The sequence below is a fragment of the Diuraphis noxia genome, unplaced genomic scaffold (genome assembly GCF_037042655.1).
Source record: "Diuraphis noxia isolate RWA-SAM2 unplaced genomic scaffold, SU_Dnox_SAM2 contig0002, whole genome shotgun sequence".
Lineage (NCBI taxonomy): Eukaryota > Metazoa > Arthropoda > Insecta > Hemiptera > Aphididae > Diuraphis > Diuraphis noxia.
The window spans coordinates 69,993,665-70,021,122 of NW_028301712.1; the positions used below are offsets into that span (position 1 = coordinate 69,993,665).

The 27,458-nt window shown below is 26.0% G+C and overlaps 1 protein-coding gene across 1 annotated transcript; it reads right to left on the reverse strand.

The window, feature by feature from the left end:
* Positions 1–331: 331 nt before the first annotated feature.
* nonC (serine/threonine-protein kinase Smg1) lies at positions 332–27,458 on the reverse strand. The gene is made up of 51 exons (XM_089218894.1): positions 26,829–27,458; positions 24,581–24,693; positions 24,326–24,495; positions 24,176–24,257; positions 24,060–24,107; positions 21,575–21,700; positions 21,242–21,480; positions 21,012–21,169; positions 20,801–20,952; positions 20,553–20,731; positions 20,298–20,449; positions 20,059–20,206; positions 19,673–19,814; positions 19,369–19,596; positions 19,165–19,305; positions 18,851–18,987; positions 18,578–18,783; positions 18,305–18,492; positions 17,313–17,632; positions 17,108–17,249; positions 16,872–16,982; positions 16,600–16,808; positions 16,375–16,531; positions 16,151–16,303; positions 15,853–16,091; positions 15,530–15,789; positions 15,164–15,471; positions 14,683–14,865; positions 13,899–14,348; positions 12,621–12,848; positions 12,468–12,552; positions 11,858–12,400; positions 11,631–11,793; positions 9,827–9,980; positions 9,091–9,210; positions 8,757–9,025; positions 7,501–7,927; positions 6,923–7,427; positions 6,666–6,862; positions 6,223–6,408; positions 5,582–5,818; positions 5,232–5,520; positions 4,225–4,524; positions 4,001–4,158; positions 3,739–3,903; positions 3,430–3,580; positions 3,161–3,321; positions 2,801–2,963; positions 2,593–2,736; positions 2,400–2,506; positions 332–979 (listed from the first exon to the last, which is right to left on the reverse strand). Exons 1-51 carry the CDS (start codon positions 27,178–27,180, stop codon positions 902–904), a joined length of 10,323 nt encoding a protein of 3,440 aa, XP_089075020.1. The 5' UTR covers positions 27,181–27,458; the 3' UTR covers positions 332–901.

The following is a 27,458-nucleotide window of genomic DNA, read 5'->3' on the forward strand; positions in this document are numbered from 1 at the left end:
GCAAGAAAACTATTTTCGAAAAGAAAAATAGTTTTTAAAACAGTTGTAAATTTTAAACAAAAATAATACAGAACAAAAATTTTTCACATGATCAATATTTTTCCCTTCTTTCATATACAGTAAACACATATTAATCATTATTTATTGTGTGTCAAAAAATACAATTTATTACATTTAAAAAGTTGGTAAATACTATTATTTACTATTAAAAGGTGAATACATAATTGCATACAACATAATTATTATTAGTTCTAGTTAATGTATATATTTTTGAAAAATGATTGACCATGTTTTATTGTACAAAATAATTTTCTACAAATTTCGTATACTCCAAAAAATAATGTCATACATCTACATTGTTCCAGATAATAATAATGTATTAAAATTGAACAAATTTTGTGACAAAAAAAAAAAAAAATTATAAATATATATTATATAGACATGTGGTGAAAAAGTAAATGTATTTTTAGAAACGCAACAAAGACCTAATATTAAGAAATCTTGAATTACTTAATGCTAATGAAAAAAAATGACAATCATTACCACAAACTAATGCTCTTTTTTTGCGATATACGACATATTCACCAACTTTACTCTTAATCTGATACCATTTAAATAGCCATTTAATTAACACTGTGATCTTTCTTTAATAAACTGCTTTTTCTCATGGCTAATAATTATGGAATTTTGTTATTTTTATTATTATTTATAATATTGTTTTTTTTTTTTTTAAATATTTTATTGGTAATTTATAAATGACAAACACACTGCTAACCCCACTGTGTAGTTTTGTTCATAAAACTCGTTAGGTTAAACGCGTCAATGATTCAATTTGTCGTAGTAAAAGTATTTTATATTTCAATCCCAAAAGACACCATCAAGTGCCTTTAACTTTAGTTATTCACACCCACGGTGTCCAGCCTTCATACAGCAGTGCCAAATTGTCTGGATTTGTGGCTTCATTTATCACCCAATTAACCTAATGAATAAAACAAAATGTACAGTAATATATAAGATCATTTTAGTCATTGAATAATGTTTTAAACATAAAATGTCAATAACTTAAAAACTTAAGAATAAACACTCAAACAGATAAACTAATCAAACTACACAATTTTTTTAAAGATAAATACTATCAAAATTTATTTTAGATTCTGAGCGGAAGGAATGTATTGGTTTTACAATGATGTTTATTTCTTTTTTATTCTGTAAACATTTTTTCTCCCTCTAAACTTGCTCAAAAGTATCAAGTATAGCATCTTTTCTGAAAGGTAACGTTCTTGAACTGGTACTTTAAAAAGGTAATTTTTTGATTTTATAATATTGAATAATCACAGATGACGTTTTCTACCAGAAATATTGCTTTAAATGAAAAATGACTATAGATCTTTTTTGAGCGACTTTTTAAATCTTAGATTTGAAAATTTTTAATACTCCATAATATATCCTAGACAGATAAACCGTCTCCGCTCAGAATCGTTTTTCGTATACACTGATATAATATCATTGGATTCAAATTTAATTCCATCCATTACAGTAACCTACTTCTGATATAATATAATTGGATTCAAATTTAATTCCATCCATTACAGTAACCTACTTGTAACCTACTGTACAGCAGAGCGATATCTACTTTTCCGCTTTTTTAAATTTTTTATTAGTGCTAGATAGATATTACTACAAAAACAGTACTGTCATTGAAAAAATTGATGAAGAAGATATGATTTTGAATGTTTCTCTACCTTAAAGCATATCAAATCTTTTGCTTCAAAATATTTTACCATCATTTTAGTACCTGGCACCGTGGAAATTATCACTTAATTTTTCAATGAGCGGAACTCTTTAGTCATTATCGGAAACTTAACTTTTTATGCAGGTGTGACAAAAATACATTTTCACTTAGTTTCAAATATAAGAACATATTTTAAGCCCTTTCACTATCCCAAGCACACTATTTGATTCCTGTATTTCATAATATAGGAAAACCTATTTTATAGACACCTCTCTTAACAAACAAAACAATTAAGACCAATGAAAAAGATTGATGTAACAAGAAATTGTTCTATAAGGACATAAGGTACACCTGTCTACAAAGAACCATTTAATGGATCTATGAGTGTCCCTTATAGGCAGGTTCCGCTATATAATTATTTGACAACAACCGAACAATTTTAGGAAATCCCAGCTCACATGATTTTAAGTTTTATTAATTAGATCATATCATATAGATCACAAAGAATATAAAATTAAAAATTATTTTATGTAGCACAGATTGTAGATCGTAAACAGTATATAGTAGTGAAATAATTTGTATAAATAAGTAAAAAGTTTTAATAGACTTTGAAGTTTGAAAATAAAAATAGTTTTCACTTTTCAAATATTATTGCTCAAACTATTACCTGTTCAGTAACAGTTGATCTTCTACCAGGATCTGGGTCTCTTCCTTCAAGTTTCATTCTGACACGTCGCCAAACACTTACAGCATATGCATTACACTTTTGAACCGCTAGAAAAACATTGTTTAGATATAATTAATTAATTATAAATCCAACAACATTGTTTAAAGTATGTTAACTTTTTAAGTATAAATACCTTTTCCAGTATGGGGATCTCTTGGTAATCCTTTTCTTGGTGACAAACAAATGCTATCCTGACGCACCAAAGGAGGACGTTTATGCTGTTTTACAAGTAATCCCTTTTCACCCAAGATTGTTAATAAATCATCATAAATTTGTGCTAAAATAAAACATAAAATTTAGTATACATTTTTTTTTTAATCTAGATGATGGCATTTAATTACGTGTATTTTTATGAAGTGATTGTAATGATTCAAGTAAAATATTCACTTGTTGAATAGTTGGTTCATTAATTGCTGATAATTGTTCAATTAAAGACATTAAATGATCTAAGTAAGAACAATATTTTGTTAGGTAGTTTATACTAGCTGTACCAACATTATCGACCTGAAAAATAAACCATTTGATCAATTGTATACTGTTACTACTTTACAATGATCATTTAAATAATTTTGAATAATATTAAATGAAAATAAATATTTTATAGTAGATAGTAAAAGTAATTAAACAATTAATAAAAAATACGATTTCTTAAAATTGTACATCAAGTATTTACATGTAGGGTATTGAATATTTAAACATACTTTTGTCAATGACTTTAATAATAATCGAACGTCAGATATTATTTTATTATGAGACGTCAAAGTGGATTTGAGAACATTCAATTGTTCTTTAATCAATAATTGTATACAAGCAATTTCTGATCTGAGTGGTTCTTGGGCAGCCATTAATTTTTGAACATTGTCTAAACATTAAAATATATAAATTAAGTGAATACAATTCGCATTAAACAAACAAAATATTGTTGAGAAATGATAATAAAAACCGTAAAAAAAATTAATAGTTAATTTACCAGAAATAATGTGAACTGAGTTGTTTAACCAAGTCCACTCAATAGGCCCCTGAGGTATTGAGACTACTTTAATCAAGGTTTCTTCTTCTGGTGTTATTGATATACCAATATTTGTAGCCATGTAACATGCTTTCTGATAATCTTCAACTAACTATTCAAAATTATAAAATTATTAATACTTTTTTACATACATATTGAAGGTTAGGAACATAATAAAATATATGATTATTGTTAGAATAACTAACTAGTAACTACAACTTAATAATATTTAAAAAATATTCAAAAATAGTTATTGTGTTATATAAATACTTGTAAAAATGAAATATCTGCAGAAATAGCTTCTGAAGTACGAGTGAATAATGATTCTGTTTGCAACAGAGAACTGACTACTGTCAATATAGAACTGCATAAATTTTGGCTGGTGTCTATCATTAATTTTTCATGTTTCATTCTGTTTCCAAAATTATTAGCCATCTAAAATGTAAACATTTTACAGTAGAAAATGTAATACATAATATTATGATCAATTTCTGTATTATTAAACGATGGAAATTTTCTTTGTATATTATACCTCTACAACAGTTGGATTTGCTCCTGAAGCCCATTTTAAACGTTGATCAACACTCGATATTAACGAACTTCTATGTTCCATCTGTTCATTGATTTGAGATTGCATAACTGCCAATGGTGATAATATATTGTTCAATTCCATCAAAATTGTACCCCGGTCTTTAAAAATCAATGAAAAAAAAAATCAAATTGACAACTCGACAATTAAAATAAGCATGTACTCACCAGGAATGAGCAAGTTGTCCAAATGTCCAGCAGCCGGAATAGCATGAAGCCAACAATGGGCTGCATATTGAATGGCTAATCTCTGTGCACCAATGTCTGATTGGTGAGCTCTGATTGTCAAATGAGTATGTCGTTCAATTTTCCTCCATACTTCTTCTAATTTTGTCAAAGAAGATGTTAAATCCATCGATTGTCCACGACTGAATTTACCAACTTTAATTCCTTCTTCCATACACTTTTTGCAGAGTTCTTCTAATGGGACTTTACTATCTGCTCCAATATCTCGTTTTTCTAATTCAGCTATAGAACAAATATAAAACGGAGTATAAACCCTGCGGTATTTGAGAATCAAATCCTCAAGGAAAAAACACTGAAGAGAAAATCACCAGTTTAAAAATGTATATCTATTTTTATACTTCTTAAATTGATAGTTAATAGTTTAAATAATGAAATATTAAATAGGTGTAATAGCACTATTACTAAATAATAGGTACTATAGTATATAAGAATTAGATGTTTTTTTTTATTTATATGTAGGTACTTGGTGTAATATTTGAGATAATAAACCTGTCCCGATTTTGTATAAATATATAATAGATTATGGTCATGATCATAAAAAATGTATAATATAAAATAGTAAGCTTAGACAATGGTTATATATAAGTACATTACAAAAGAGTTTGTTTGCATTTTGATGGTGTTGTTCAATTAAAGATAGTGTCATATAACATAAGTGGTGTAATTATTATTTTTATTTAAACTAATTTGAAAAATTCTTTTTAGGTTTTATTAAATAAAAGTAAAAATAAAATCTTAATATATACTATTTTAATAATATTTTTTTTCTTTACTTTTCTCACACATAAATTATTAATAACTATTATTCAAAGAACATAATATTACATATTTAGATCTTTGAGCTGTTTTTTCAGCAATGAGATTTTTCACTGAGATGTCTTTCTGAAATTCAAAAGTGTATTAAGTTTAATCAGAACAAATTATGTTACCATTTATATTAAAGCCGGTATGTTGCAGCAAAAAGCAAATATTAACAGCCACTGTGTGTGAAAATAGTCCTAATAATCGTTTTGTTAAATAATCAGCAACAAAACATCTCACTGGTTTGGATATCATATCTTCATTATAGCGAGAACCACTAAGACATTGTGCATTTCTACCTCCAAAGTTAATTGCTACTTCAGCACACATGTTAAAAACCTCTTTCATAGTAAGAAGAGACTTTAAAAACATTATATCATCTAATATGCTGCAAGGGCCTTCATCCATAACAGCTCCCTATGAATTAATAAATTAATTGTAAGTATTTCATTTAAAAGTATCAAGTGATACATCTTACAAGTAATGATTTAGCTTCTCTAATTTGATCAACAGTTTTCCAAGTTGTAGGAACTTTAAGCTTGGATGTCATTTTAATAACATTTTCATTTGCCAAAGATACATCTTCAAAAAGACCATTAAAGCCAATTAAAAGCATCTCCCCTGGAGATAATACAACATTTTCTGGTTTTTTTATCAATTCAGCAAATTTAGTTCGTATTTGTTGTACAACTGTTCGACAATCTTCATTTGGAGACTAAAATTAACAAAGAATATATGTAAATTGAATCTTCCATAAACATAAAGTTTTTTAAAAAAATGAAAGAAAATTTGAGCCTATTCATACAATTATATTTGTCTGTGTCAGTATTTTGATGTAGTACCATTTTTTTTATCTTATCAGTAGTTTTATACTAACAATTGACATGATAAAATAATTCTATTTTAAAATGTTAAAAGTGACTAAATTAGAACAATACTACACATAAATAGGTATATAACTGATAATTATTTTATTTTACTTTTAAATTAATCAAAAATATAAATAAAATTATTTTATGTGAATGCATTTGTTTATGTTGCTCTTGGACTAGAATTTATAAAAAATGCGTTGACATACTCTTAATGATATTTTAGAAGAACAAAAAAAAAGTTAATTACCTTCATTCCCATGATCACATGCCTAAGATGAACATTGAGTTGTTCTATCAGGTCATTGAAATTCAATGAACAGTTATTTATTACATTATTCAGCTCTGTGATAATAGTTATTGTACTTGGTTCTTCCACACATAATTTCTTAATGGTTTCTGGCATTATAATATCCAAAAAATTGTAATTCATTTTCTATAATTATAAAATTAATAGGCTTTAATGTAATGTAATTCAATATAATAGATCAAATAGATAAAGTATTCAGCATTTGTTTTTAAACTTTTTAGAGTGATGGAGTACTCAAAATTTTATTTTAAGTTAAATAATAAAAAAAAGCATTGAATGTTTTAAAATATTGTATATTTGTGGATCAATTTCTGTGATTAACACTGTTACTACACATAATATTTTACATAAATATGTTAGTAATGTAGTAATTATTATCATACCTGTAGGCTACAATAAAGGTTTTGTATTGCACGTAAACAGTTAAAGGCAAAGGCTAAATCAGTATCATATTCAACATTATCATTATCAGTCAAAACTGATGAGACCATTTTGACTGCAATAGTAGTAGTCATATTCATGTCAACCAAAACCCATTCTCCATCTTTTGAAGTCATATCTAATAGCTGTGTCCCTGCATCTGAACATCCAAATTATTGTTACTAATTCACTAAACAATTTTTTTTTTAAATAAACTTACTTGATGTAGAAGTCTCCATCATTAAAAACTTTTTATTAATTGCACATAAACCAGTAGCAATTACAAATTCTAGGCCTTCATTAGAGTTTTCATTTATTTTAATGATAGAATTATCATCATTTAACAATGAACAAGTTATTTCATTTTCTGCATCAATTATTCTGATTCGTTCTACAATTTTAGCAGTTCTACGACTTGCTTCTAGAGCAGCTTGCTGTAATTGCATGTTATATGCAACTGTTTGAGGTGTTGGGGGTTCAGCGTTAGGAACACCTAAATATAACATTTTGTGTTCTTCTTTAATTTGATCACACATTGTTGTTGTCGGACAATCCATTAGCAATTGCAACCATTGTCTATAGTATGTCAGTCGATGGTTACGAACATGCGATTTTGGAAACAGATTCAATAAACATTGTACATCATAAAGCAACCTTAAACACAATGTGAGCAATTTGCTTTTTTGATGGCATAAAAGTGTTAAGTCCTCATTTGATTGTATACACTGTAAAAACAAACACAATTACAAATCTTATACATAAAAAAAATATAATAATTAATGGTAATTTCAAAATTACCTGTTCAATTAAAATAGGCTGTCCAGCATTTTGTAAAAACTCTTTCACATCGTCATATAAAAGGTTATTAAATAATTGAATTGATTTTGATTCTTCTTGATCAATTAATATACGAATTTGACTATTTCCAAGAAAATGTACAGCCATCTCATACTGAGACAAACGTGAATCACAGTCTTCAATTTTTTGTCTTAGTGACATTGTAGCGCCAATCATCATATTCTGGGTTTGTTGCAATGCAAAATATCGTTCTGGCAATTTATACAGTGGATGTTGACCAGCCGGTGATGCTTCAGCTTCTTTAACTAATGCCATAAGTTGATGACTTTCGGCTAAACCTTCTTCCATCTTTTGTAATTTTTCTCTTTCCATCAAAAATGTATTTAAAGTTTCCATAATATCGGTCATTGATTTCAACATATTATCTCTAAAACAATTTAATTTAAGTTAATTTTTTTATAGATTCTGAGCTATGAACATGTATTGTCTAACAATGATACATGTTTTTTTATTTTTGTGTGAAGACACTTTTCACAAAACCAAAATGTTTCCTTAAGTTGAAGATAGTTGGATCAAGTTTGTATTAGTATAATTTTTCAAAATATCAGAAAAATAAGAAATTAAGATATTAATTTTATTATACTGTTATAATTGTAATAGATAAATATATATAAGTAAAAAAAAAAATTTTAAAATTACTTAGACTAAATTATTTATAAAAATTTGAAATCTTGGGTTGTTTTTATAGTTTTTATTTGACCTAAGTTTGATAAAATGTTTGTGTTAAAAATTATTTCAATTTTAATACATTTTTAATAAGATTTTTATAAAGCCATAATATTATTTTTTTTAAAGAAATTTAATTTTAAATGATAATGGAATCATATAAAATTACAAATTATTTTTAGGCAGAAAAATTGTCTACACTCAGTAACATTTTCATTGTTAACAATAATTAAAATACCCATTACTGTTATCAAGAGATATGCCTGTTATACAGACCAATTTTTATATAAATCATATTTACATACCATAAGGAATAAGACAGTGCATATCTTTTTAGGGGTAATATATTATTTATATAGACAATCAACAATAAACTTAAGGTAACGTAACATGAATATACATTTAATTATATGATGTTGAGTATTCACAAAAACACAAGGTAACGCACATGCGTAAAATAGGGTGAAAACATGATTCAAGTTGAGCATACTTCTTATTTCTTTTATTATGAATAATTGTACAATAATTACCTATTATTTAGCCAATCAAATTTGGCTTCTGTAATGCGCACATTAAGCATAGCCAATGTTATTTCTTTTTCTAACTGTCGCCTGTTTAATCGATTTTCCATTACAATTGATCGACCTCCGCCATAAACAGCACCTGTGTATCCAGTTTCATTACCAGGAGTCCAGTCAATAAGAGGATCATATACAAATGCTTCTAACAATGTTAATAAAGTTTCTTTGTTTTTTCTCAATACTTTCATCACTTGTTCACATGTTAAACGGAATTTACCCTGATTGAAAAAAATGTTGGTTGTTAATTAAAAAATTGATTATCAGTTTATGAGTACTAGATTACCTCAATCCCTGTAACTCCAAGAGCTTCTTTTAAGTTTGGTGTTAATCTAAAAGGAACTTTTTCTGGCACACGTAATGTTTTACCTTTTTCAAAACATACATTATAATCAATGTGTACTACCTGTAAACACCATAATAATGAAATGAAATATTTTATTTTATTTTTTATTCTATTTTCTGATCCTAAGCCTAGCAACTATGGCCATTAGCTGTTTGTAGGGGGGAATAGATTGTTTGGAACATGTAGCATATGTATGGCAAAGATTTTATAGCTAAAAATCCCAGATGTTGTGATGTTTGTGTGCACACTAAGAGCGCTTACGCAACTGAGTATATATTCTGTCCAGAATAAGAACACACAGCTTTGGCACATTCAAATAAAACGCAGAACAAATGATTGAATAGACCCGGACCCCTTAGCTGAGTATAATTGCTCTATGATTGGTTGCCATTTGTCAGCTGTTGACTATAGAACGATCAACGAACAAACAAGGCCTGTGGTGGGAATGCATGCGCAAGTTTTGACTGGTTTTTGTCCGCTGCCAAGTGAATTTTAATTCTGGACAGAGTATCAAGTATCACTAAGACACAATTAAATATTTATAATACATTCTTTTTTAAAGTAACTTATTTAGTAAACTTGTAAATCACATGATCACAATTCTGTATAATTTATTAATTATCTTAAGTAAGATCAGGGTAACACTGAACCTTAAATTAAGAAAAAATATACAAACCTCTCCAGTTTGTAAATTAACTAATACATTATCTAAATGTCTATCACCCAAGCCTATAATGTATCCAATTACAGACATAACAGCCAATGAAGTGGCGTATAATGATGTGGATTGCCACCAAGAACCAGAATCAACACTTTGTGTCCATAGTTCACTAAAAGAAAAAATAAATAGATTATATTATGTACATATCTAAATAAATACAAATACTTAAAGAGGATAGGAAAAAATGTTTAAACATTAACATTATCTACATAATCAACATATTAACAGAAACATGGGGGACGAGGAAGCCGAGCGGTCTAACGCATCGGCTGTGACTCAGCCGGACCGGGTTCGATCCTCGACCATCCGGCGGCATTTTTCTCCGGACAAGTTACGGTGCCTGGAGAACAAGTGCCGCCATTCCCCACTTTAGGGCATGGCAGAAACCTACAGGTGTCCCATTAGAAATTTTACCAAACAGGCCTCTGGTATAGGTTAGGTTAGTACACCCCGACAATAACGCCACAAGAGTATTTTTTAACAGAAAAATTTCCAAAAATAGTAAAAAATATAATATTAAGTAAATATTCAATGAATAATCTGTGTTATTTTTAGAATATAACTGAAAAATATGATAAAAACAATATACTGAATTTAATATTTTAATTTAGATTTGTATATCGGTGTATTGTGTAAGGTTAAATTTAAAATTACAGTTTGAAAAAAAGTAATATTTTAAATACTTGTTTGTACATTAATATATCAATTTTCAATTTATTTAATTATAATTTAGAGGTGAACACACATGAAAGAAAGATTATCTTCTATGAATCTATTTAACAGATAAGAATTTCATATTTTATATTAATTATTAGGGCTGGGCTGATATACAAACCGATATCAATTATCAGCCGATATTGGCAATATCGGTTTTGGTATGTTTTTTTAAACCGATATTTGAACCGATATGAAAAAAAAAACAATTTATCATACATAGATTAAACATTTGATTGTATTAAAAATTAAACACTTTAATTGTTATAAAAAGACTTAAACAAGGAATGTTTAATAACTGAAAAAGGGAAAATTATTATTTTTTAAATATTATGTGATTTGTTTTTTATTATAATTTTTATTTATTTTATTAACAAGTTAAAATTATACTTATAGACTATAGTTAAAACTTATAAATGTATAACTTAAATTAATAAGTTATAATTTATTATCAACTAACAAGAAAGAAAAGTGTTCATTTTAAATTTTTAACTTTGTTATTTAATATTTAATATTTGTTATTTATGTACAACTGTGTTAACTCTATTTGTATTAAATATTAATTGTATAATATAATCAAATAATTAATTATTATTTAATATTTAATATTTATTAATTATTTTATTTAATCATTATATAATATATTAATATATAATAATATTGATTAGTACATGCACTATTACTAGTTACTACTTAGTACTTATCAGTAAGTATTATCGGTTATAGGTAAGTATTATCGGGTATTTTGTAATATCAGTTCATACTTTTGGATAGAAATTCAAAGTTTTGAATACATCGGTTATCAGATTTAAATCTGCATAACATATCGGTTATCGGTTAAAAGTGATATCGGCCCATCCCTATTAATTATACACTGATGGTCATTAAAAATAATTCAAATAACAGTTATAGGAGAAAAAATATGTCTTGCCATAGTAATATAGAAATGTGTATCACATAATGGATGTTTATCTAAATAATTATATATTTATAAATTTTATATTTCCTATAAAATATATTTTATATTTATAACAGTTATACATACTTGGAAAGCAAATTTTTTGGAGTTTCATTCATCAAAGTTACTAACACATCTTTAAGGATACTTAATGGCCATTCTTTCCTATTCTCCATATTGACAATTCCTTTTTCTTTCAACAATGGTGTTAATTTAGAATTAAATAATTCTGAGGGACGCATATTCACACCTATGATAAAATAAACACATCAAATCGTAAATTCAAAAATTAAGTTTTAATCATTAACTTTTACCGTCATTGTTAGAAGCCTGTCTTTGTTGCCATCTCTTATACAACATAAATATAGGTACTACACCATCTACCCAAGATATTAAGCCAGATCTTGGTCCCAGTGGTATGACTGGATAATGGTGAGCTCTATAATGATCAGAAGAACCACTAAGTAATGTATTAGTAATACATAAAAGTTGCATTATTCGTTCATCCAAGTGTAGATCTTCTAAACCTTTAAACAAGTATGTATACACTTTGCCATCAGATCCATAGAATATTAATTTTTTTGGTTTAGTAAATGTAGGCAAAATTGCCACATTATTATGAATTGAAGCAACAGTAACAACTCGTTCAACGCCTGGCATGGCAATTTTTGTATCTTTAAGATTGGCAAGGACAGGACTAATCGTTTCCATTTTCAAAGAATATGACCCTCTTTTGCTTATGCGAGATTGAAGATTACTCTGCAAATTTTTTATAGACTTCCATACTTCTTGAACATTTATATTAATTGAATCTGTTGGTCTCCTTAATTTGTCTAACATATGAGTAATATATGACCCTAAAAATATACATTTAGTCTCAAATTAATAATTATTATTATCATATATAATTGTGTATTAAATTACCAAATTTATCTTGAAACCATTCTTCGTGAGGTGTTTCAGCTTTAACAGAAGTAATTGCATGTAGTTGTTCAAATATAAAAAGTATCTACAAAAGTTAATATTATTTAATAAAATTATCAAAAATAATGTAAATAATATAATTAAATATATTACTGGTTTAAGTAACATGGTGTATTTTTCAATAGAAATGTGTTCTTTTTCTACATCTGTAAGATGTGGATGATTTTCAGTTTTGTTCAATTCTGCCTCTAATTGATTAATACGTCTACTTATATCAGTTTGACGTTGCACTAATGTTCCTAACCACAATTCATCCCACAACAATGTAATTCTTCTTAATTCAGATACTAAAACTCGTACTTCAGAAATCATTTCACCGGCCTAAATATACAATTAAATATTTATCATTTAAAGCAACTGGCTAAGATAAATTACAGGGTGATTGATTTATCAAACAACACTCATTATTTAAAAAAGTATTTACTTTTTTCAAAATATTTTTTTACATGGTTTGAAGTTGTTAAAATACCAACGTTTTTATTAAAAAATTATATTTTTAAATATATTTTATCCTTATCATTTTTTAAGTTTTTTTACTTTTTTGAAAGACTACATAGAGTTTTAATTTCATATTCCAAAGCAGAATAATTTTCTAGGTATTTTGATTCATAAAAGTTGAATTTAGGGGTAGTAGTTTATGAGTTATAAGTATTTAAAGTTTAGATTGGCAGAGTGGAATGGTACGGGGTTACCCCGCAAAATGTTTGTCCACTAAGCGGAGGCTTGTCTAAACTTTAAATACTTATAACTCATAAACTACTCATCCTAAATTCGATTTTTATGAATCAAAATACTTAGAAAAATATTCTGCTTTGGAATATGAAATCAAAACTTTATGTTATCATTCAAAAAAGTAAAAAACTTAAAAAAATATGATAAAAAATATTTTAAAATATAATTTTTAATAAAAACGTTGGTTTTTTAACAACTTGAAACTATGTAAAAAAATATTTTGAAAAGAGTTAATACTTTTTTAAATAATGAGTGTTGTTTGATAAATCAATGGCCCTGTATATATTGTATACAATTTTAAAAGTATTATTACATTAACACGTTTATTGTGGAAAATATTTGAGTTTACCTATCATTGCACTCAAAAAGAAATTTCCTAAAAATTAAAAATCAAAATATTGCTGTATGACTTGTAGGTGTTTGTAAAATAATGCTTATAGAAGACGCTGACAGAAAACCAACATTTTAGTTGTAACACTAATATAATTGTAATGAATTTAATAGTAAATTACACGACACCATTTTGAAGTAATTTACAGCAAACGTGTTAAACGTATATTAGTTATTAAATATTAATTTAATAATAATAATTTACTTATAGATGTATTTTGTAAAATATTGATTAAATATTTAAAATACCTGTTTTGACAATGTATTGACCATTGAATGGAAACAGTCTTCCAATACCATAGCCTGTTCATCTTGTCCAATTTTCAAATCCTCATCGTCTTCTTCATTGCTATCAAATTCTTCATGTACAGAATTAGTTTCATCTCCAACCTCTTTACTAGATTTCAATAAACTTGATGAAGGTATTTCATTTATAGTACTGAGACCGGTGTCAGATCCAACAACTGCAGGGAACGTAATCAAATGGGGTACATCAATGGCTAAACGACAAAGTAATTCAGACACGGTACGTCTAACATAGGGTTCAGGGTGAGACAGCCTTGAAAATAGTTGAGGTATAATGGAACGCCATGGCTGTGTTGGAGTATTACTTAGGCCTTCTTCTAACGAACCTTGAAGTTCAAGAGCATGTTTAACAGTAAGACGCAATAATCTCAATGTTGCTGCAATAGACTCTTCCTAAATATAATAATAATATTAAAATAGTTAGAATTACCAATCATTTTACATATTTACACTTATTTCCTAAGTAAAACGCCAAAAAAATATCATAAATTGAATTAAAATAACACATTTTATAAATAAACCACATATCTTGAAATCAACTGATTTGATTTTATGAGTCTTACACTTAGGATAGTATGTATAAAAAGTATGATTTTTTTATGTAAAATAGATAATTATATATGTTTTGTTACAAAAAATATAAACATTTTTTAATTAAAGTTAAAATTATAAGTAGTATATATGCATGGGTTATAATAATTTGGTTATTAATGTTATATTTTTTTACCTGATGATTGTCACATAATTGTAAGTATTTAAAATAAGCTTGAGCAGATAATTGATAATATCCATAAATTCTTGAATGAGATTTTCTCCACCAATCAATTAATCCAGAAAGCTCTATGTCTTCAAAGTGTAAAACAGTCTGTAATTGATATTCTAGTGTTTCAGTAGTATGAATATGATCACTCTGAAAATATAAATACAATTTATTCACTAAGTAAAACACTATATCAAAGGTAAAAACATTTTTTAAGAAGTTGCAAAAAATAATATAAAAATATTGCTTATTAAAAATAACTTGAAAACATGATAAATGAGTATATCTATTCATTAGTATAAATAGTAAACATATATTAGTTATTTTAACCATTGAAGGTATTCTGAAATGTAAAACCAAGCTTTCTTTTCTTTTTTTCAAATCATAAATATTAAATTGAAAACAGTTTTTAATAATAAAAATACATATTATAAAAAATATATCATACACCAATATCGTCATCATCTTGTGGCGAAGATGTAACTACATTAAGAATGCTATATATTTTATCTCGATCTTCACGTGTAGCATTGAAAGGAATATAAGCATCTACAGTAGCCATTTCTGTATCATTCAAAAGATATGTATTTCGTTTATATGCTTCATCCACTACTCTACGGCCTAATTTATAACACCAGCCTGCTAATTCATTCCATGCTTTGGCCATTGACGGACAATATGATACTGAAATTCTTAAAAGTTGACCAATCATTAAATTTTGTTCGTCCAAATCACTTGATGGCGTATAATCAGATTCTGTAAAATAAATACAATTACAAAAATTATTTAAAATATTTATTAAATCAATATATACTTATGACTTCACGAATTAACTGGCTAGTTTTTGATAAATTTTCATTAGTAAAATTCAATAAAATATTAGATTTCTCAATAGATGACTTAATAAGTGTTTTATCAGGAATAATATTTCCACAATTTAACCATTTTCCTAATGTAATTAGCATTCGAGAACTCTCTTCTTTAAGATCATTGTCATTCTTGAATTGTGCTTGTTCCAATAACTTAAATGCTGATTTCATGCACATTTCTATCCCCAGTTCTTGTGACACACAACTAGAACCATAAATAATAATCCAATATATTTTTATTTTTAAGCATTTAATTTATTAGTATTACTGATGAACAAGTTTAGAGAACTGCCTCACTACTAATGCATGATTATTTGGCCATAGTGATGCATTAGTATCATCCACAAGAAGTTCACCAATTTGTTGTAGCATGCATGAAATAGATTCAGATTTGTTTCCCATAGAAGGTAGATTTATAAAATCATATGCTCTATTTGATCGTAAGTATTGAAGCATTCCTCTTGTGGCAAGATTTACATTACCTTCTTTACGGGCTACATGGGCCAACTGAAAATTAATTGATTAAATATTTTGACTAATTTTAGTTCAAATAATTTTAATTTTACCTTTAAATATAATATGTTTGTGTCAGATTTTGGTTTATTTATCTGTTGAATATTGTGTTCATGATCTAACAGTTGATTTTCAAGAAGTTTATTCCATAACAATGACTGACATAGCAAATTAGATTTTATTGATTTATTACTTATATCATTAACCTATAGAGTAAAATAAAAATAGTGTATAAAATAATTAACTTAAATGCCTTTTATTCTAATTTAAAACCTACTTGATTAAATAATATAGGACTGTTTTCTAAGAGAGAGTTTATTGCATATGATAGGACAGATACTTCTTGTGTATACTCCAAAAGACTGTCAGTTAAACTTTCTTGAAGAAGATTCTGTACTACTTCTTGACAGTCTTCAATAATTAGTTTGTTTTCACTAAAATTAAATATCCAAATTATTTTACAAATAAAATATTAACATAAAATTGTATTTATGTCACATACTTATCTAATTTTCCTTTAGAAGTATTCATTTTCAATACAACATACATCAGTCTACTTTTAACTTGGTTTATAAGATCATAACAATTCCAGTTTGTTTTTACTATTTTAGCATTTTCATCAATAGACCAATTAACTAAATCATCAATAGAATTATAATTTCCTTCTTCGACATCGTTAATAATTTGCAAATCATTAGCAGACACATATCTCTGAATCAAATATAATATAAAATTAGTAACAACATTATTTTTTAATAATCATCAAAACCTCACATTTTGCCAAAAATATTTATCTTTTGCAATTGATGGTATAATATTTTCTTCATTTTGTGACCAATCCATTAATGGTTTCCAATCACAAATTGATATATAACATTCTTTTAACTGAAAACAACAAGTGTCACTGTTTTAAAAGGTGAGTAAAGAGTACTGATTTTATATTTTGGTTAAATATATCTCATCTTGTTTTGAAAATATATAAACTTAATTAAAATAATTATATTATATACTTGTTCAATGATGAATTTTTGTAAAACTTCTAAAGGACCTTCAATATTATTAATGGAACTTCCTCCACTTTTAAGGTATATTATTATTTGATCTGAGTTCGTAGTAAGCATATGCATATATGATTCGGCTGCTTCTTCAAATCTTTAAAATTATTAACATTTAAGTAAATGCATTAGTTAATTAAAAAATTATTTTCCAACTTACTTTCCACTAGCTTGATCAGCAAGTATATTCAAAAACGGAAGTTTCAAATGAGCAACTTCTTTAGACCACACGTAAAGCCCACGAATGCAATCTGATTCTTTAAGTTTACAATAAGCCCAAGCTAATTGAATTATAGCTAAAATAAACTCTTTAATTGGGAATTCGCTCAGTTTTGTTAAATGCTGTACTAAATATTGACCATGGCGAATAGCTGAAGAGCTAAGACCAGAATTTAAGGATACAGCAAGCATTGCACTACGTATTGTTGAATTCCATTCATAACAAGTATTACGATTTGTATGAAAAAAATGTCTAACCGGCTATAAAATACATAAAAAAAAATGTATAGAATATATTGGTTTATCTTATTAATTGGCAAAACTTTTTAAATTAACATATAATTAATTTTACATTTGTGACAATAATTAAAAATTAAAACTTAAGTTATAATTTAGAAAAAAACATTAGTGTAAACAAATAAATATAATCATTATTCCTCTCAGAATCTATAACTTATTTGTTTAGTTTTAACAACTAAAGTCTAATTTGAGCCTATCACGATTTAATATTTTAATAATATAAAATATAAATGATTATGAATTATCAAGAATTAAGTTTTGTTCAAAGTTCAATAATTGAAATGTTAGGTATAAATTTGGATTTTAATTTAATCATCACATATCGTGTTAAAAATAAGTGGCGCCAATCCCAATATCCTAAGTATGGCGAGTGCCAAAATGAATTATCTATGTTCCTTTGCCTACATAAATTTCTAGGTGGGTTGGGATACTATAAAAATTTGATATTTACTAGAGTACATTTTTTGTAGTATACCACAGTAATAAAAACTACAGATTGAATACATATCTTAATGTAAAAAGGATTTAGATATAACATGTTTTTTTAGTAGTCTTCAAAAGAAGATATTCAAGTTCAAAGTTAAAGACGTTTAAATAAAATTGCTAGTCCTATTTAAAATTTTAAACACTAACTTTTTGAGCAGTAGGTAGAGCAGTCGCAGTACCATCAATAGCATTGCAAACAGATTTCTCTAAACATTCTATGAATGCCACTAAATTCCTAGTGTATCTTAGATTATTTAATCTGCCTTCTGTAAGTTTAACTTTTGTATCATCATTTAATGTTAATATTGAATCTCTTGCCCACACTTTTATTCCACCTACAATATTAAAAATGTATTATTATTAATAAAATAAATTAAAATACTTAAAATATGTTATTTAAAGTAATACTATAAATAATACCTTCAATGGCTTTAAAAGTAGAGTTAGGCTTTCCAAATGGAGTACGAAGACGATTTATAACACAAAAATTTGCTGCCTCCCAGTTAATCCAAAAATATAATAAAACACGACAGTATTGAGCTTGAGATAAAAGTTCTGCCTCACCACTATCAATATCAAAATAACAACTGTTTACTACATCTAATAACCAATGGCTGGTAGACTCACTAAAAAAAATACCAATGAAACAAATTTAATTTAAAATACCCAGTAAACAAATAACTATTTATATACTTATTATTGCTATTAGGTTCAATCATTTCACACATATAATTTTTGAAGTACTCAGTTTTCAATGTAACAACAGCTTTTCTTCTCATATGAGAACTCATCAATTGATTGATTTTCTTATTAAATTTGCTCTTATTTTTCTATTTTTGCAAAAATATAAAGTACAGAAAAGTAAATTAATTTTTGTTGTTTAAAATAAAAACCAATTTGATCACAACCATATTCTATTATAGATGATATACATAGATTAATTTTATAATAAACAAGACTTAAGTTAACAAGGTTGTATTTAAAATCATTTCTAGTGTAATACTGACCATCGAACAGATTGATACATTTTGTAAAACAGTAATCAGGGATATTTTATGAATTAAGGAATAGTATTGTTTGCTAATTTCGTGTTCAGTAAGATTGATACATGAAAGACATAAGTCTAAAATATCAACAATTATAAGTGGCTGCAAACAGAACAATAAAATTATATAAATATTAACATAATTTAATAAATAGTTTAAAATTACCTTTGATTGACAAAATGTAGGGTTTCCAAGAACAATATTTAATATCTGTGCTATGCCCTCAAATAATGATATTTCATTACGTTTTAATGTTACATATATTAAAGATCGCACAATATTTATCATTTCTGATGAAAGTAAAATTATGTTCAAGTAACTTGCACTATCAGCATGCAATAGTAATTCATGTAACCATTTCAAAACCAATAGCTTACAATCCACATTTACATTCTAAACATGTTTTAATGGAGTCAATATGTATTAATGCTTTGTGTATAATATTAATGCATGCTAAAATAATGAATACCTTTTTCAAATATTTTTCAAAGATATTTAAAATTTTCTCAAGGTTTCTACTCTTATGAGAATTTATTTCTACATTTTGTTGAGACTTTTCACTTGCTCTTCCAGCTGTTACTAATCGACTGCTTGCAACAAAATTGTTGTGCCTAGAAAATAGAAAGTAGAATTAAATTATTATATAAAATAAATTAGGAAGTAACTTTAAAATAATAAAATAATAATATTTGATATATAAGGTGAGTCAGCGAAAAATGTGATTAACCTATATATTTAGATAATAAAATTGTCTTTTTGCTGTCCCACCTGCATAATGTATGGTAAAGTATAAAATAGATTCCATATTTAACATTAAATACATAATTTCATTTATTGTTTAAAGTGTGTTCTTACTTTTTACAATGAGAATATAACAAAAACATTAATGAAAAACGCAGAGGGTCATTCATTTTGATTATAGTGGGATCTAATTTTGTTGATAGAAGTTCAAAGATACTTGGTTGCAATGCCCACATACCAATAATAGAATTGCTGTCATTGGCTATTTTGAAGAAAAAAATATTCAAGTAAGTATTACGTAATATAAAAATTAAATTAATTATAAATCATATATTATAATTCATAAATTCTACCTATAACTGTTAAACATTTTAAAATGATATGAACAACAACCGATGCTTCTTCAAATGTGTATTCAATATCTTTAAATGGATTATCAACACAAAATGATGGTAGATTAGGATCTAATGTTTGACAAGCTTTTTCCAAGTCTCCTGTGATATACCTACAAAAAAACATGAAGTTGTTTTGTAAATTTAAATTATACTATTAATTAATAGATTAAAAAATTAAAAAAACAATATTATACTTATTATAAAACAAAATACCTGTAAACTATAAGCACCAGAGAAACATTTTTCATACTCAATAAACTTTGGTAAAGTGCTATATTCGAATCATGTAATTTTACAGACGGCAAAAATCTCAATTGACGTAAATGTGAATTACTACATAACAACATCTCAACAAATTCTTTTGATAGATTTGTACTTCCTTCTCGTATAACCTAATACATTAAAAATAAATAATTATTTTATTTGTGTTGGAAAAATTGAAACAATTAATAAAGACAAACCTTTGAAATCACTCTTAATATTGAAACAATAACAGTTAACTTAAACTCATCAACATGTAACATTTCTTTTTCAACAACTTTAATCATCAAGTCATTAATTGAAGGCATTTGTGATCGAAGAATATCCAGAATCAACCAAATACAATTATTAGCTAAAAAAAATATTTAAGATTGATACATTTAAAAATAACAATTGTATTAGATATTTTACCTGCTTCAATAATATTTTCATCAACAGTTACATCTATGCATTTAAGTAGAGTATTTATTATGGTAATTAATGCATTATTTAAAAACGGCCAGGATACAACAGATGAACTTTTTGGACTTAAATGTTTTCCAACACTTTCAGCTACAATACTAAATACTCTAAACATAAATAAATACAGAAATACAGAAACATACATTAATAATTATGGGTTTTAAAAACAGAAATAATACCTTATAAATGCTAAAATTTTATCTAAATCTTCACTTAGTTTTTTGGTTTTATTATTATCCTCAAAACCGTCAGATATTGAAGACATATCTTCTAATAATTGTTCAAGTAAGCCAAGAGTGAAGCTCATGTCAGCAGTCCAATATGTTGATAAACGAAAAATGCATTGCGATATACGTTGATTTGTTTCTGTAGACTGGGAAGTATCAATGTGCCAACCAACTAATATATCTACTGTGTCCTGTGAACATCAATAATACAAAAATAATTATAAATAAATAAATTGAATATAATTAAGTATACTTATTCTTGGTAATATATACACGAATACTAACCTTAAAGTAAGGTTCAAAAGCTCGGCAGTACACATGGGAAAAGTTTATAGCAACATCAGCTGTGACTGTAATTAATTCAGGTGAATCAATTGATTCTAAAGTCAAGTACATGTTCTCCAGTATAAGCTCAAAAACGAAAAAAAACGTATGCAAGTTAGTTGAAAAGCAAAATATTTAGATAAGGTAAGTAACATCAAATCAAATAAAAGGTTAACTTAATTAATGAACCTTATTATTAAATATTAATTATAATGATAATAACAAAAATGGAAATTATTTTAGAGAAAACAGATAACACAACAATCACTTATATAAAAATAATGAATTTAAAAAATGCATGTTCTTTAGTAGTTTTTATTATTAAATAATAGTGTTATAAAAGCAATAAATTACAATTTTTGGACACAAAACAGCAATCAATCAATTTGTAACTAGCTTATTTATAATATAAAAATAATTGACATTAGTTATTACTCACTTTGATATAAATTATGAGGTTGAATTCTTTAAACTATAAAACACCCTTTGATAACTTGTAAAAATATTGTTTATTAGACATTTTCAGAGTTTAATCAGAGAAGAAAATTTATCATAAATTATGTTTAAAATGAATACATTAATGTAAACCAATATTTAATGCAAGGTTCTCTAAAAGTTGTTCTTATGGCAATACATATTTTTCAAAAAATGTATACAAGTGCAATTTTTTTATAAATATTTAAAGTTTAAATTTTGATGAGATAGTATATTTAAATGAAAAATCATGATATTAGTATTTTTTTAGGATTTGAAATTTTACATTACCATGCCTATTATTATATACTACATGCAATACAATTTTCAAAATATTTAGTCATAATATAAACCTCAATCACATCTTTCTACAATAAATACTGACTTAAAAGCTGTAAGTTACAGCTAGTAATATTTTAATTATTATTATATAAAAATATATGCAATTTATTATTTCAACCTAACATATTATTTATAGCAATATAAACATACAATAAAATATTCCTTGAAATATTAGGCGATAGAAAATTTAACTGAAATTTTATTATATTGTATAAAATTATTTATAATTTAATTAAAATTTAAAAATATATATTACAGTTAGCCAATCAGTAACGAGGTATAATCAACATAATTAAAGGTAAACCTACTTAAGACCATGCATTTTTCATATGAAATATTAAAATAAATATTTACACAAATTTAGGCATATTGGTAAAAGTATAATTTATTTGACAAGCGTAAAATAATGTTAAAATATGTTACTGGTATTAAAGTAATATTTTAATAACCAGGGCTTGGAATTTGTGTATTCACATATTTTTTAGGAAACTGCATATTCAAAATCTGATTTGATATACAAATTTGCTTCATGATACATAAAAATTGAGTACAATAATGTATGTTGGTTAATTTTGCATATTTTATTAAATTTATATAATTTTGCGTACTTAAAGTTTTATTTATTTTATTATTTTTTTATTAATTAATAATGTATATTATGTTAATTACTGAATATAATAAACAAATTGTCAATACTATACAAATTATTTATTATGAATTTGTTATAATAAATTTAATATTTTATAATTTGTTAAGAGGACGCTACACTCGCATATGTTGTCTCCGTCTTACAAGTGCGTAACATGGCAAATTTTATGCTCAGCAGATCACGTTTAGCTCCGTTAGTTTAAAATTTAGAGTAAAGTGACCTCTTACAAAAATTAAAGGTAACATTATTATCGAGGGCACCTCGTAGGCTTTTTATTATATTTTAATTTTAAATTGAGTTATGTGTATTTTAAAATTGTAAATTGTTTGTATATCTTAAAACACTCATAACTCACTTTAAAATAAAAATATAATAAAAAGCCTACGAGGTGTCCTAGATAATAATTTTACCTTTAATTTTTGTAAGAGGTAATTTTACTCTAAATTTTAAACTAACGGAGCTAAACGTGATCTACTGAGCATAAAATTTGTTATGTTACGCACTTGTAAGACGAAGACAACATATGCGGGTGTAGTCTTCTGTGTAGTGTCCTCTTAAAAACTTTATGTTTATTAAGAGATCATAACCTCAATCGAGTTTTGGAGGATGTACGAATACAGCTTATAACTGATGATAAAATTTTAGATAATGCAAAAAAAATAATTAAAAAGAACCATTACATATACAAATTTTCTAAAATTATGCACCAGATATTTATTTAATCTACAGAACCAATCATAACATAACATAGATTGAGGTACCATAGTAAGAACTGCAATATTGTAAATATTAAACAAGTTTATTCCCATATAATGTTATAAAAGAATAATTGCATACTAGCACTTTTTTAGTGCATATGTATACACATATTGTTTTTTAGTACATTAAGTTCCAAGCCCTATTAATAATCAATAACTGGATGCCTAAATTTGTTGATATCTAAATACTATTCAAAATTAAACACACAAATAAAATACATACCGATGCCAAACTTTCCAAATAAGACCGTTTTTGATCAGCCATTGATAACTTTAAACAAACATTACAATTATATAATAATCAAATGTCATTATTAAATAATATTATTTTCAACTCACCTCATAGAAAGCCAGCATTATCAAAATTTTAACTTCTTTACTACGTTCTGAATTATACTTAATAAACATCAAATCAATATACCTTAAATAATATAAGTAGGTTAGAAAAAGATATTTTGGTATTTTCAAAACAAACTTTATTTCTTATACCTTTTACAATCATATTGTAAAGCATGTCCAAATTTTCCCAAACATTTAGCTACAGTGCACTTGCCATTATATGAAATTATAGTTGAATGGAAACATACATAAAGGTGTTCAACTATGTTATCAATAGAGCGTCTAATATATTTTTTATTCTCAGGCAAAACAAATACTTCCTACAAAAAACAATGATTAAATGAATAATAAAAATTATAAATTAGTTATAAAGTATAATTAGTCTATCTAGCTTATTATAAATACTTGAAGTTGATTGCATAACATTATAAGTGTTCTAGTATCTTCCTCATTTACTATTTTTCTGATAATCTTTGAAATTTTTGAATCCTCGGATGGTCCATTATTACTAAAAGAATCTAAAATTGTATAATATACATATTAAATAATGGTTAATTAGTATTTTTCAAATTTATAAAGATAGAAATGTCAATAATAATTAACAAGAGAATAAAAATTGATACAGAAATAGCTATTAACAATAATTTGAATACCAATAGAAATAAAATTAATTCATACCAAATTTTAAACTGCTACATTTTTAGGTTATTTATAAATATATTAACTTATATATATATATATATATTGTAACTTTTTCAAAATGTATGTATGCAATATTATAAGACTAAACAATCTAAATTTTTATTTATTGAAAAAATATATGATAATAATATTAACTTTGCATTAATCATAAATTTATTTAAGCAAATAACATTGTATCTTAAAAATGAATATAAATATTACAAGCCTTTGTTTTCATGAAAAAAAGTTATTTTTTAATGTCATACTTAAGAGGATGCTACACCCACATGTGTTGTCTCCGTCTCACAAGTGCGTCACATTGCAAAAACTGTTTCACACAGGAAAGAACCGAGAAAGCTACAGTAATAACTAAGAAACAAAATTTTCACCACATAACATGGAGAATTTTATCTGTGCGATATTTGGTTTTTTTTTTCAATATAAGAACTACAAAAAAAGTTATTCATGCTTAAAAAACACAAAATTAATGTATTTATAAAACAATAAGAATTTTTTTTTGTTTATGTGATATCGAAAAATAAAAACGATATTGCACAGACAAAATTCTCCTTTTTATGTGGTGAAAATTTTGTTTCTTAGTTATAAGTGTTATAACTATATCTTTATCGGTTCTTTCCCGCGCGCAACAGTTTTTGCAATGTTACGCACTTATAAGACGGAGACAACACATGCGGGTGTAGCGTCCTCTCAAAGACCAGACATAATTGCACTAAATTATCTAAAAATTGCAATGGAAAATACCTATATATTTAAGTTTGATGATAAAATCATTCAATACCATATAAAATATAGGTAATTGTTGATTACTTACTTAAACAAAATGGACATTAACAAATTTAAAAATTATAAAATAGTATACAAAAAAAATACTATAAAAAGTATTTAAAAATTAAAATATATTATTTTTCTGAATTAAAATTTATAGTTATATAACATTTCTAAATTGTACCAAATGTTACTTTAAGTATACCTATTTAATGAAAAAGTATGTTCAACGTCTATATTTTTATCAGTGTATATTTAAAATAATTTAATAAAGTTAATGTTACATCTAAATAAGCATTTTGATTTCTCGCCGTGATCCCAGACAAAGTTTTAATAGTTTTATATTGTTCTTTTTTTTCTTAGTCATATTTAAATTTATCTAACTACCAACGTCATTAAGACCTGGAATACATTAGTAATATATTTTGTATACATTGGCCAATAAATTATTAATATTGATATAGTCGAGTTACAATAACTCAAAAAACTTGATGACTCAAATTTTTTCTTATTCCCCTATTATAACAGAAAGTAACCATTAATAAGTTCCTACTGTATTTAATTGTTGAATTATACGATGAATAAACAAAGTAATGAGTGGGTAAGGGTTAATAATATATACATATACCACAATTAGGTGATAAAAATTAATTAAATATATTAGTTGATAGTACAATTTAGTAAACATGTTAAATTTATTAATAAAACTATCCTTTCCGTAGGTAAGAAATCTAGTGTATTTGAACTCATTTTAAAGTCAAACCAACATAGAAAAATCAAAGATGAAATTTAAATTAACACTACTATTACATTTTATTTAAATAGAAATTATATTACTACTTTATCTAAGCATGTGATCACTGATCAACAAGTTAATTTATTTAACTGCCAGTATTAGGTATAATAAATTAATATGGACTATTTCTTAAAACTACCTAGGTAAATATAAATATATCAAATATTATTGACTCAATAATTTTTAATATAAGTGTAATAAGTTAAATTTATTAGGTATGATATGAAGTTATAAGTATTCATTTTATCACTATATTAACAAAAAAATTTGAAATAATCCAGTTTTAATTGGATTTGGTTGCACTTATAATAATAATCTAAAAACTATCAATAAATTTACATTGAAAAATAAATTGGTTAGAATAAGTTATAACAGTTTTTAACTTCTTACCATTACGATAACTGGAATAATACATGGATCTGGAGTCAAATGATTCATCTCGTCTTTTAGGAGTATCATCACAATATTTACGTGAAGTAAATCCTTGGTCACCATTATAAGATCTGTTCCTCATTAAAACTCTATTGCTTCTGTAATATGATCCTGTGGTTTTGTTACGATAGTCATCTTTATTGAAGGTGCCATTCTTCGTATAATGATCTACAGGAGCTACATCGTTTTCCAATTTAATTGTATTGGATTCTAGTCGTTTATCAATGGAACCATTGACAGCTACTTTATCCACATCTGGTTTACCCTTAGACTTTATAGTGATCATCGTTGGTAACTTAACATCACTCATAGCCGATATAATGGACAATGGTCACTCAGACAGAGTAACAAAATTTTTTATCAAGGGAACGAGTTGAGAGTGCATCGCGCCAATCACGAATTCCGTTCATGAAAAAAAACGTCATACTTACATTGAGAATTTTCATTCATTATCATTGAACCTGCGCACATGTATCACACGAATTGAATGAATAGGTAGGGTTCAGGACTTCAGGGGTAGACGGAATTACGGAAAAGGATGAAAGTTCGAGGTTTGACTGTTCGAGCGGTTATCCCTTATGATCGAGT